The 13,896-nt window shown below is 42.2% G+C and overlaps 1 protein-coding gene across 3 annotated transcripts in view; it reads left to right on the forward strand.

Moving 5' to 3' along the window:
• The window catches only part of GLT8D2 (glycosyltransferase 8 domain containing 2), a 61,248-nt gene that overhangs the window by 41,277 nt on the left and 6,075 nt on the right, over positions 1 to 13,896 (forward strand). For all 3 annotated transcript variants that reach the window (XM_047788151.1, XM_047788150.1, XM_047788152.1), the window contains exons 4-7: positions 4,465 to 4,636; positions 10,334 to 10,451; positions 11,619 to 11,703; positions 12,623 to 12,735. In XM_047788151.1, the coding sequence (XP_047644107.1) occupies positions 4,465 to 4,636; positions 10,334 to 10,451; positions 11,619 to 11,703; positions 12,623 to 12,735 (488 nt within the window). The remainder of the gene's footprint in view (positions 1 to 4,464; positions 4,637 to 10,333; positions 10,452 to 11,618; positions 11,704 to 12,622; positions 12,736 to 13,896) is intronic.

The raw sequence follows: 13,896 nt of genomic DNA on the forward strand, positions 1-13,896 counted from the left end.
CGCACCATGCTGGTACCAGAGGTCTGTCTTTGGAATGGGGGCTGAGAGGTCTGCAGAAAACAATTATCATTTATTGGATACTCTTCTGTTTGGGCTGAAATTTTTTCAAGAAGAAATTTTTCAAGATTTTTTTTTTGTCTTTTTTGGGCCACACCCATGGCATATGCAACTTCCCAGGCTAAGGGTCAGTTGGAGCTACAGCTGCTGACCTGCGCCACAGCCATAGCAGCACAGGATCCTAGCCCCAGCCCCATCCATGACCTCCACCACAGCTCACAGCAGTGCCAGATCCTCAACCCACTGAGTGAGGCCAGGGATCAAACCTGCATCTTCATGGATACCAGTTGGGTTCTTAACCTGCTGAGCCCAACAAGAGATCCAAGAATTTTTTTGAATAGATTTTAATTTTTAGAGCAGTTTTAGGTTCAAAGCAGAACTGGGCAGAAGGTACAGAGAATTCCCATATATCCCCTTCTATCACATAAACACACACACACACACACACACACACACACACACCTCCCCCACTATTAGCATTCTGCACCCGAGAAGTACATTTGTTATAATCCATGAACATGTAGTAACACATCATTATCACCAGTATCCACAGTTGACATTAGGGTTCCCTGCTGGTGTTGTACACTCCATGGGTTTTGAGAAAATTGTAATGACATTCGTCTACCATTATAGAATACAGAATAGTTTCACTGCCCTAAAAATTCTGTGCTCCACCAATTCCATATTAATTTTTACAGTTTTGAAACATTAATTCAAAGAACTCATGTCATAAGGTAATGTCTAGAGGTCCTGGGAAGTCATGCACTGGAAAAAAGAAAGAAAGAAAGAAAGCAACCATGGTGTCATTCTGTGTCATCTCCTGCTCATGACATTCCGTGGACTCTCCTGACAGTTTCTTTGTCATCAGCATGCTGGTGATTCACTCCTGGCCCATTTGGGGTGCAGCAAGTTTGTATGTAAGGCCAAAGCAGTTCTAATTTGAAATGGGATTCAGACATTTGGTCTTGGGAGTGCAAACATTTCACCACTTCTAGGAATGGACATGGTTTGATAAGAGTTACTTGTGGGCATGGATTAAGGCAAAATAATAAATTTCTAGTCCATTTGCCACCATTATGAGATTTTTATGGGCACCAAATGGCTTCTCATAACCAGACCTTGCAATGGGCTGGCGCAGGCAGTACTTGGTATAATAGATCAAAATAGTAGAGTGGATGATTCCCTAAGAATCTGCTAGGATGGGGCACTGGTGAAGAATTAGTTGAGGGAGCTCCCTTCATGGCTCGGTGGTAATGAACCTAGCTAGGATCCATGAGGATGCTTGTTCAATCCCTGGCCTTGCTCAGTGGGTTAAGGATCCAGCATTGCCTTGAGCTGAGGTGTAGGTCACAGACACAGCTCTGACCCCACAAGGCTGTGGCTGTGGTGTAGGCCAGCAGCTGTAGCTCCAATTCAACCCCTAGGCTGGAAACTTCCATATGCTGCAAGTGCGGCCCTAAAAAAGAAGAAGAAGAAGAAGAAGAAGTATACAGTGCAGTGTGTCTGCAGCAGAGCTGTAAAGTCAGTGTTGCACATTCTATTAGGGCGCCTTTCTTTCATGATATCCTGTTCCTTCAACCTCATTCTGCTCTTTGCCTGATGAAGACCTCTCCTGAGCCTGGCAGCCAGGTACTGTCCCAGATTTTCAACCCTTCTTTCTCTCTTTGCCCTAGGAATAGCCCATGAATTACTCTTCTAGGGCCCTGTTCTCTAGGGCCAGTGCATCAGATCCATTTAGTTGATTTCAGCAAACTTTCATTAAGTGCCTTCTAGGTGCCAAACTCAAGATAGTACAGTGAGTTTACAATCTGGTAAAGGAGACAGACCCAGGAGTAGATTTTTCCCATGCTATGGGGGAAGTGCTCAAATAGAGATGTCTGATAAATTCACCCATCCATCCATCCATGTACTGAGAATCTACCATGTTCTAGGCATTGGTCTTGCTGCAGAGGATACTGAGATGAACAAGATACTGTTCCAGCTCTCACAGTTAAAAGAGAGAAAAAGAAGACATAGGACTAAATAAATTACAATGTAGCTGGTAAATCCATCCACAAGCAAGGACAGAATGAGTGTGGGCAAGAGCATGAGGTAATTTGTGTAGGAAGCTGTTAAGGACTCCCTAGGGCCTCTGATGTCTGTTCTGCATTTGGAATGAATATGTAACAGTCAGCCATGCAGGAGAGGATAGAAAGAAAATTCCAGACATCAGGAGCAGCCTGTATAAAGGCATTTAGATAAGGGACAACATGGTGCCAGTATCCAGGGAACCATGGATAGCTTGGCAAAGCTGGAGTAGAGGTAGACAAGGCTGGAGAAGTGAACAGAGACTGGATCTGTGTGTGCCAGGGAAAAAAAAACGTGACTCTGTCCTATAGCAACCATGAGGGGACTTTAAGCAGTGAAGAAATACAGGCACATTCAGGCAGATCACTTCGTTGCCTGCGGTTACCATATGGTTAGGGAACATACCACACGATTAGGAGACCGCACAAAGAAGATAGTTTAGTCCAAAAGGAACAATTAGTTAAGAAAAAACTTCTTTTCTCCTTATAAAAGCAACCTGTAATGACTCTAGAGAATATGGAAAATACAAGAAACATAAGAAATTAAAATTACTCATAATTCTATAAATAAACATAGATCCATTTACAAATATGTATGTATCAAATTGGGATCAAATACTGGAGAGAATTTTGTGTTCTCCCCTTAATATTATATTATGACTCTTATCTCATAACAGTAAATATACTGTTAAAAAATTATTGTGGTGGGGAGTTCCCGTCGTGGCGCAGTGGTTAACGAATCCAACTAGGAACCATGAGGTTGCGCGTTCAGTCCCTGCCCTTGCTCAGTGGGTTAACGATCCGGCGTTGCCGTGAGCTGTGGTGTAGGTTGCAGATGCGGCTCGGATCCCGTGTTGCTGTGGCTCTGGCGTAGGCTTGGCAGCTACAGCTCCGATTCAACCCCTAGCCTGGGAACCTCCATATGCCGTGGGAGCAGCCCAAAGAAATAGCAAAAAGACAAAAAAAAAAAAATTTATTGTGGTGGAACTTTCAGATGTAGTAGCAAGATGGCAGAAGATATAGGAGACGAAGGAGGGAGGCTTTTCAATGTATCTTAAATTACACGAAGCACAGCACCTGGTGGCTTGTCTATTGGCTTAAATATTAGCTAGAACTACCCTGGGTCTGAATCATAGAGCTTTTGCAAAAAGGTATCTGTAAAGAGAGAGAGAGACCTTCATATATGGCCATTTGATAGTGGATACTCTGCATACTGATAATTATTATTCTTCATACCTGAAAGTTATATTGTGATACCAAAATATGATGTTATGACATCTGTATTTTATATTGTAGCCAAGGTTCAGAAGAGTAATCAATTATTCATCTTATGCATTAGTCATAGTTTTTCATTTGTCTCCTTTTTCTTGCTGTCAACTTTTGAGACACTCAACAAGAAGGTGTATAACAGGAGTTCCCATCGTGGCTCAGTGGTTAATGAATCTGACTAGGAACCATGAGGTTGCGGATTCGATCCCTGGCCTCGCTCAGTGGGTTAAGGATCTGGCGTTGCCGTGAGCTGTGGTGTGGGTCGAAGATGTGGCTTGGATCCTGTGTTGCTGTGGCTCTGGTGTAGGTGTAGCCTGGGAACCTCCACATGCCACAGGTGTGGCCCTAGAAAAGACAAAAAGACAAAAAAAAAAAAAAGAAGGTGGATAACAGAAAGGAAGATCACAGTAGTATATTGTATAGCAAGGTAAGCAAGGTAAATATTCCACTTCAGGGAGGAGTTGAGAAGTTGTTGAATCAAATGAGACTGTTAGGTTCTTCACGTATTCTTCAACTATGTGTACATGTTAAACTATCTGATTGGCTTCTTTTAGAAAGTTCCAAAATAATAGTGACTTAAGGAAAATAGAAGTTTATGTTCTTTCTCAAGCTGAAGTCTAACACATCAGTTCTATAACCATCCAAATCAAGATTCTTTCTATCTTCTGATTTTGGCGTCCTCAACAGGTAGCTTCCACCTCCTGGTCCAAGATGGCTGCTTTAACTCCTATCATCATATCAACATTCCAGCCAATGGGAAGGGGGAAAAGAGAGGGGGAGGGTAAGCACATACCTTTTAAAGGCAAACCCAGGAGTTGCACATATATGGACACTAACATCCCATTGGTCAGTACTTTATCACATAGAGCCGCAAGGGAGTATGGAAAAAATATTCTTAGTGTTGGACTATATGCCAACTAAAATTCCAGTGTTCTTCTTCTAAGAGAAGGAGAGACTGGGTATTTGAGAACAGTCAGCAGTGCTGTCTTCCCCTCAGAGTGTAGAAGACAAGTTAGATGGGCTGGACTATGAAATTCCTTCATGTTCCAAGACTGATATTTGATGTTGCCAGATGATGACTCTGAGACTCCTGAGGAAGTGGAAGATGAGATCCCAGTGGTGATTTGTGCAGCACCAGGCAGGATGGGTGCGACCATGGCTGCCATCAACAGCATCTACAGCAATACTGACGCCAACATTTTGTTCTACGTAGTTGGACTCCGGAACACTCTGTCCCGAATACGGTAACTTGTGTACTACAGACTTTGGAGTTTTCTACTTTCTTTCACCTTCCTTATCTTTCCTTAAATGGATTTCCTTCTTTCTTTGGTTTGATAAATGTTTTTCAAATGAATGAGAGGATAATCTGAGGTTTAACTGATCACCTGACAAATACATTGCCTTGCTAAGGAAATGTCAACAAAGCCTCATTCATCTGGGAGAGCAGTGCATCATTTTGCAGAAGAATTGTCTAATCCATGAAGGAACCCCAATCCTTAAGTAATTTACATAAAAGTCTTTCTTTCTTAAATGGTTTTTCTTTTCTCTGCTTTCTTTTTTTTTAAGGGCCACACCAGTGGCATGTGGAAGTTCATAGGCTAGGGGTCGAATCAGAGCTACAGTTGCCAACCTATGCCACAGCTGTAGCAACACAGGATCTGAGCTGTGTCTGCAACCTACACCATAGCTCACAGCAGTGCCAGATTCGCAACCCACTGAGCAAGGTCAGGGATTGAACCTCCGTCCTCGTGGGTACTGTTCAGATTCATTTCTGCTGCACCACAACAGGAACTCCCTCTTTTTTCTGTTTTCTTAACTTGGGAGACTATTAACATAATATAATCATTTAATATGGTCTGGAATCATCACTAATTATAATTTTTAAACTGCAGAGTGGTTTCCTTCTTATCACACAATACTACTAAAACATAAATTGGAGTTGGATTTAGAAGGAATAAACAGGAAAGAAAATTCTAAATGTATTACTAAAATATGGGGCATTTCCTGGTGGCCTAGTGGTTAAGGATCCAGTGTTGTCACTGCTGTGGCTTGGGTCACTGCTATGGTGCATGTTTGATCCCTGGCCTGGGAACTTATGTATGCCATGGGCACAGCCAAAAAAAAGGGTGGGATAATTGTTTAACTTTGGGCTCCTTGAGCACAAAAATCATAAGAGAAAAACTGACAGATTTGAAACCCTACAAGTGTAACGGATCACATAACAGATTAGGCAAGATATTTTCAACATGTATTATAAAGGATTACTGTCAAAAGTGTTTGAAGAATTCTTACCAAAAAAAATTCAAAAATACAAGCATATAGTGGAAAAATTAGCGCAGAATACAGACAGTTCATAGGAAAAAACCTACAAATGGCTGGCAAACGTGAAAACATACTCCATGTTACTAATAGGGAATTGGGAGTTCACCTGTGGTGCAGTGGGTTAAGGATCTGGCACTGTCCAGCTGCAGTGGTGCATATTTGATCCCAGGAATTTTCATATACCACAGGCTCAGGAAAAAAAAAAAAAAAAACCAGGGAAATGCAAATTAAAATGACATATCATCAGTGACTCATCAGCATGGTAAAAATTAAATATGACAAAATCATCCTGTGCAGGAAAATGGACATGTTTATTCCTTGTTTACACAATGTACACATTGTAAATTGGTAAAGCATTTTGAGGGAGCAAGAGAGCAATATCTGTTAAAATGGTATATGCATGTATAGTTTGACTCACCATCCTATTTCCACAACTGGGAATCTAAACTACAGAAATTCTAGTACATGAGTTCCCATTGTGGTACAGTGGAAATGAATCCAACTAATATCCCTGAGGAGGCGGGTTCAATCCCTGGCCTCGCTCAGAGGGCCAGGGATCTGATGTTGCCATGAGCTGTGGTGTACGTCTCAGACACGGCTTGGATCCTGTGTTGCTGTGGCTCTAGTGTAGGCTGGCTTCTGTAGCTCCAATTTGACCCTAGCCTAGGAATGTCCATATGCTGCGGGTGGAGTCCTAAAAAGCAAAAAAAATAAATAAATAAATAAATAAAAGGAAGAAATTCTAGTACATGTTACCAAAATATATATACAACAATGTTATTCAGCATTATGTCAAACAGTAAAAAAAAATACTGTCCACCAATGTAAGAATATTTGAATGAACTTTGGAATATGTCCAGCTATTAAAAAAGAAAGAAGGCATTTTACTTTTTTATTTTTTATTATAGTTGATTACAGTGTGCCAGTTTCTGTTATAGAGCCAAGTGACTCAGTCATACATGCATACATATATATATAATATACATTCTTTTTAAAAAATATTATTTTCCATTTTGGTTTATCCATATATATATATTATATACATTCTTTTTAAAAAATATTATTTTCCATTTTGGAGATTGGATATAGTTGCCTGTGTTATACAGTAGGACCTCATTGCTTATCCATTCTAAATGTAATTGTTTGCATCTACTAACCCCAAACTCCCATACATCCCACTGCCTCCCCTTTGCCCCTTGGCAACCACAAGTCTGTTCTCCATGTCTGTGAGTCTGCTTCCGTTTTGTAGAAAGGTTTGTCTGTGACATATTTTAGATTCCACATATAAGTAATATCATATGGTATTTGTCTTCTTTTCTGACTTACTTCATTTAGTATGAGAATCTAATTGTATCCACATTGCTGCAAAGGGCATTATTTTTCTTTTTTATGGCTGAGTAGTATTCCATTGTATGTAGGTACCATATCTTTTTAATCCATTCATCTGTTGATGGATGTTTAGGTTGTTTCTATGTCTTGGCTGTCGTAAATAGTGCTGCTATGAACACAAGGGTGCATGTATCCTTTTGAATTATAGTTTTATCCAGATATATACCCAGAAGTGGGATTGCTAGATCATATGGTAGTTCTATATTTAGTTTTCTGAGGAACCTCCATACTATTTTCCATATAATTGTAACAAGAGTATAGGAGGGTTCCCTTTTCTCTACACCCTCTCCAGCATTTGTTATTTGTAGACATTAATGATGGCCTTTCTGACCGGTGCGAGGTAATACTTCATCACAGTTTTGATTTGCATTTCTCTAATAATTAGCAATGTTGAGCATCTTTTCATTTGCCTACTAGCTACCAATAGGTCTTCTATAGAGAAATGTCTGTGTAGGTCTTCTGCCCATTTTTCGATTGGGTTTTGTTGTTGTTGTTGTTGAGTTATATGAGTTTGTATATTTTGGAGATTAAACCCTTGTTCGTTGCATAATTTGCAACTATTTTCTCCCCTTCTGTAGATTGTCATTGTCTTTTTGTTTTGTTTATGGTTTCCATTGCTATGCAAAAGTTTCTAAGGTTAAGTCCCATTTGTTTATTTTTGTTTTTATTTCTATTGCCTTGGGAGACTGACCTAGTAAAACATTTGTACAGTTTATGTCAGAGAAGGTTTGCATATGTTCTCAAGAAGGCATATTTTTAAGTGGAAAATGCAAGTTGCAGTACACCTCATATAGTATGGTCCACCTTACGAATGTCTTGGGCTGCTATAAAATAGTGGCTGGCTTGGCTTATAAACAAGAGAAATTTGTTTCTCAATTTATAGAAGCCAGGAAGCCCAAGATCCAGGTGCCAACAGATTCTGTGTCTCGGAAGGGCACTTCCTGGGTCATAGCAGGCTGCCTTCTTGCCGTGTCTTCACATGGCAGACGGGATTAAAGGAGTTCCCCAGGGCCTCTTTTATAAGGGCACTAACCCGTTCATGAGGGCTTCACCCTTGTAACATAATCACTTCCTAAAACCCACACCTCCAAATACCGTTGCGTCAGGAATTAGGTTTCAACATACAAATCTGTGGGGCACACAACATTCAGTCCATAGCAATGAAATCAAAACCCCCAAACGGTAAATGTGATAAATGTGTCTCTGTAAAGAAAAAGACCTAGAAAGATCTCCAGCGGTTAACATCGATTACCTCTAAGGAGTAGGAAGGAAGTGGAAAAAGCAGTGGCGAAGGCATTTCAAGTGTTATTTCCATCATTCATAAGGAGAATGTATTCATAAGGAGGTACAGAGCTGTGAAAGACACCTGTTCCTAAACTAAATGGGAATGGTCCTTGGCTGCCGTGGGTTTTTCCATTTCATTTCTCTTATCCTTTATTGTTGTGGATTGTTCACTTAGCCTGCTGTTAACAGACCTTTCGTCACCTGTGGGTATGAAAACCCGATAACCAAACCCAGAAGGATGGCCTGTCTCATAGGAGTGAGTGTTTGTACTTGAACAAGAGGCATGAGCTGCAGGACTTTATGATGTTTAAGTAGGGACTGTCTCCCAGTTCTCGGTTGTCTCCTCCACCACCCCATTTTAAAATATCTTAAAAACTCTTTTCATTGACATCCACCACAAAAGCAGAAAATTGTATAAATCCCGTGTACAGCTTAGTGATAATCCCAAAGTGAACATACCCACGTAAGAACCACCACACCAACACTTGTCATGGTCCGTCTTTTTAACTTTGTCGTTCTGAGGGGTATCCAGGGGTATCAAATTGTCATTTGAATATGAGGTTTCCTTTATTTATAATGAGGCTGAGCACTTTTTTTTTTCACATATTTCCTGACCATTTGTGCAAGTTCAAGTGTCTTGCTTGTTTTTTGGTTGGCTGTCTCATTCTTATTTACATGACTCTTCCTTCCCTACCCAGCTTTACTAAGATAAAAATTGACATACAAAATGGTGTAAATGACTGATTTTTATGGTTCAAAATTTGCAGATCTAAATTTCATTTGGAAGATTGAATTCTTTTTTTTTCCTTTTTCTTTTTGGGGCCACACCTTTGGCATATGGAAGTTCCAGACTAGGGGCCAAATTGGAGCTACAGCTGCTGCAGCCACAGCAACAGGGGAATCTGAGCTGCATCTGTGATACCACAGCTCACAGCAACACCAGATCCTTAACCCACTGAGCAAGGCCAGGGATGGAACCTGCATCCTCATAGATACTAGTTATTCACCTGCTGAGCCATAATAGGAACACTTTTATTGATTTTCCTTCAACAAAAGTACTACCATGTGTGGCTTTAAAATGGGTAGCATGGAGTTCCCATTGTGGCACAGTGGTTAACGAATCCGACTAGGAACCATGAGGTTGCGGGTTCGGTCCCTGCCCTTGCTCAGTGGGTTAAGGATCCGGCGTTGCCGTGAGCTGTGGTGTAGGTCACAGACGCGGCTCAGATCCCGCGTTGCTGTGGCTCCGGCGTAGACCGGAGGCTACAGCTCCGATTAGACCTCTAGCCTGGGAACCTCCATATGCCACGGGAGCGGCCCTAGAAATGGCAAAAAGACAAAAAAAAAAAAAAGAATCTTAATATGAATTGGATAAAAGATAGAAGTTCTATAAGACCCTGAGAGAACTTAAGGGGAGAGGGTGGAAAAGTGGAGGAGAAGGTAGGGAGCGAGGTAGACGCTCTCTGAGAGATAAAGACAAAGGTAGATTCCAATCATCCTTGGAGTCAAAACAGCAGAGTGAAAATGATTCAGTCAAAGTAGCAGGTTCAAGATGCCCCGCTCCTTGGAGCTGTTACTGCACGGCAAAGAGAGAGCTGACAACCACAGATGCTGCTTCCTAAGAAAGAAAGAACCCTTTTTGTTCTTCCAGTTTCCTGTGGAGATTATGTGGATCTGGGGAGATATTTGGTTATTACTATTTTGCTTCATTTCCTTTGCAGAAAGAGTTAGGAGAAAAAAAAAAAAAAAAGATTCTAAGCCAAACCAGATGGGGAAAAAATCAGAAGGATTTATAGACTAAACTCTATCAAGGTTACACATATTTTATTTTTAACTTTCTAAAGAGGCAACAGACTGACTCCAAGGCAATAGGCAAATTGAGGATAGAAATGTGTGCTGGAGGGCTTTTTTTGTTGTTGTTGTTTCTTTTTTTGTCATCCCTTTAGAAAATGGATCGAACATTCTAAACTAAGAGAAATAAACTTTAAAATTGTGGAATTCAACCCTGTGGTTCTCAAAGGGAAGATCAGACCAGACTCCTCGAGGCCTGAACTTCTGCAGCCTGTGAGTAGGGATGGAGCATGTGGGCGAAGGTTCTTGGTGAGACCCTTGTCAGTGTGGACCACCAGCCACCAGGATGCACCTGGAAGGTTTTTGAAGCCTCACAGTGTTAGGCTGCCACCAAACTCAGCTTATTTACAGTTTATTAGCCACCTGCTGCAGAAATGATTTAAGATGGTTAATGAAGCTATGGGGAAAGATATGAAGCATAAGAAGATGCAGGATGCATTTTTGTGTGTGAATGTACCTGTGGAGTGGGGGAGGGGCTGGTGGTGAGGCCAGAAAGAAATATTTCCAACCCCTAAGTAGTTGTGTGTGCCGTGACTGGACATCACATTTAGCTCAGAGTATCCCAGCAGTTAAGGAAAGATGGCAACCAGATGGGTTATATACTAGATAGTATTGACTAATATTTTTGACTTTTTCTCTGGCATTCAGACGCTTAAGGTGTTTTACTGCAAGAGTTCTTACAAAAGGGACCATCTCCCACATAAAGAGTGATTTTTTTCATGGCAACTCCACAGAAAATGGAGCCACCTTCTACATACGACTGTTACTTATATTCATCTTTGAAAATTTACTAAATTTGAAGCCTTTCACAACCTGATCTTTTCCCAGTTCCAGATATTTATCATTAAGAGTGTGGCTGCATTGGGCCTTTGGATTCTATAGTATTGTGGCTACTAAAACGTTAAGGTCCCCATCCTCAGCTCATGCCTCACTGGCTTTTTTTCTGGTTCGGAGAGCTAAGAGGTTGAGCTTGTGTGTGTCAAGTGATGAGTGGGTGTGGGCGTGGGTGTGTGTGTTCAAAGCAGTTTCGGTTGACAGTAGTCAAATCAGTGTTGAGGACGGTAGGCAATTTGTGGCCTGAAAGATGGATGGCCTCTGTGACCCCCACTGCAGCAGTTCACAGAGATGAAAGTGGTTCTAGTTTCAGCAGTGGGTGGTTGGATCTCGAAGGACCACTGACCGGGGCTGGTTTCAATCCCAAGGCCCAGGTAAACTGGGCATCAGGAAGCTCAGGCGAGGCTTCTTTGCAGCCTCTTGTTTTACTCAGCTCCGCACCTGGAGCTGAGCTGAGGCCATGGTCAAAGCCGACCCTACAGCACCCTTATTGGACACTAAGCTTTCTGTCTCTTCCTCACATCACTTCTTTCGTTGTGTTAACAGCTGAACTTTGTGCGATTTTATCTCCCTCTGCTTATCCACCAACATGAGAAAGTCATCTATTTGGACGATGATGTAATCGTACAAGGTATGCCCACCGATGCCAGAAACACTTGGAAAAGGAGCAGCTGATAAGTAGAATGACGGTCTCTCTTCACTTTTGAAATATCTAGTGGTTCAATGACTTTGACTGCTTATTAAACTTGAGAGTATAGTATTGTTATAAATCAGGGATTACTTTGAAAGTAGGGGTTGATCCTTTCCGGGGCAGCCCAGCTGACCTTGTGAGAGCCACTCTCTGATTGCCAAAGTCTCTAAGAACTAGCTTGGTAGCCTTTCCTTTCCCTGCACCCCCAAAACAGGGGCATAGAGCCTCACTGATGACATTCTTAGAAGGGAGCTAAGTTTAGGGGTTAAATGTTGCCTTTTCTCTCTCCCACATGCAAACAAGATGAGCATTGTTCTAGTACCTACCTAGCAACCGAAATAATTTGACCAATGCTGATCTAAGCTTATTATCAAGTGCCTTTTTAAATTGATATGAGCTATTTCTTTTTTCTTTTTGTCTTTTTGCCTCATTCTAGGGCTGCACTCGTGGCATATGGAGGTTGCCAGGCTAGGGGTCTAATCGGAGCTGTCACTGCTGGCCTATGCCAGAGCCACAGCAACACTGCATCTGTGACCTACACCACAGCTCACTGCAATGCCAGATCTTTAACCCACCGAGCAAGGCCAGGGATCGAACCCGCAACTTCGTGGTTCCTAGTCAGATTCTTTAACCACTGAGCCACGACAGGAACTCCAGCAGTCAGATTCTTAACCTGCTGCGCCATAGCAGGAACTCCAATGTGAGCCATTCTTATCAAGCTAATTGCCAAGCCACTTGAAACCAGGGATCATACACCTCTTCCCCCACAGCCAAATCAGGGATTATTAAAGCTTTAAGGCTCTCTCCAGCCCCAGTGTGAATGCTATGCTGTTGTAACTCCTGGTGTTTGTAAATTCAGGGGACATCCAGGAGCTGTACGACACCACCCTGGCCCTGGGCCATGCAGCGGCTTTTTCGGATGACTGCGATTTGCCCTCCTCCCAGGACATACACAGACTGGTGGGGCTGCAGGTAGGCACGTATCTCAGAAATCCTCCCCTGGCCCCTTCTCCTCCCCGCACCCCAGAAGGAGTGTCATCCTCATCTTGGAGAAGCTGGCCGGTCTGGACGGCAGGGAGGCCAGGAGCACAGAGGCCAGCGCTTGCCATTCGCGTCCCAGCTCTGCTTCGCACTGACTCTGGGGCAAGTTACTTTGCCCTGCAAGTACCACGCTCCTTATCTGAAGCATGGCAACAGTACTCTCTATTTTGTTGTGTTTTTGTCAGTTGTGACGAAATAACATGATGTCAAAATGTCCAGCAAACGCCTCAGAAATAATGGTTGTTATATAGGTCACTTGTATCAGCTGTTTTCTGCAAAAGAGACTCTCTGAACCTTTGGTTCTGTTTTCAGATTTTTAACCAGCACTTCCCCCACCACTTTCAGTAGAAAAAAACACTGATTTTGTTCCAAGGCAAAGAGCTCCTTGCCCTGGTAGAAATGAAGAAAGCTGAACACATATCTAACACTGAAGCAAAAGAATGGCTTTAAAATACAAGATGCCCTGGTGGCTCAGTGGGTTAAGGATCTCGTGTTGTCACTGCTGCAGGTGGGGATGCAGCTGTGGCACAGGTTCAGTCCCTGGCCTAGGAACTTCTGCATGCTATGAGCGGCTCCCCAGCCCCCCCAAAAATACAAGATTCTATTACAAATCAAATACCATTCTTCAAAAAAAGTTCTAGGAAATAATTTGATATGTGTGCCCTTTCAGATGTGCCCACTTTAAGACCTAGGCCCTAGGGTCAGACCTACCTCTCAAAATCTTGGCTCCATCACTTAGTAGCTTTGTGACCTTGGGCAAGTTACTTAGCCAGTCATTTTCTCCCTCATTTGTCAAGTAGAGGTAATAATAGTACTTGCCTGGCAGGGCTGTTATGAGAATTAGATCAGTTAGTACATGTGAAGTTATTGCATGCAACTAATGACATAATGTGTGTGTTCTTAGATTAGTGGCTGCGTGTAGAAAAGTGCTCAGATAGTTCCAACGTGTCCAGGTCGTATCTGCGCATTACGAGATGGATTATGGCAGCTCAGATGACTGAAACAGCGTGTCCTGCCTCATTTTACATTCACTCAGCAACGACCTATTGAGTGCTTGCTCTGTGCTCAACACTGTTTTAGGTGCTAGTAACA

Source organism: Phacochoerus africanus, chromosome 7 (assembly GCF_016906955.1).
Source record: "Phacochoerus africanus isolate WHEZ1 chromosome 7, ROS_Pafr_v1, whole genome shotgun sequence".
Lineage (NCBI taxonomy): Eukaryota > Metazoa > Chordata > Mammalia > Artiodactyla > Suidae > Phacochoerus > Phacochoerus africanus.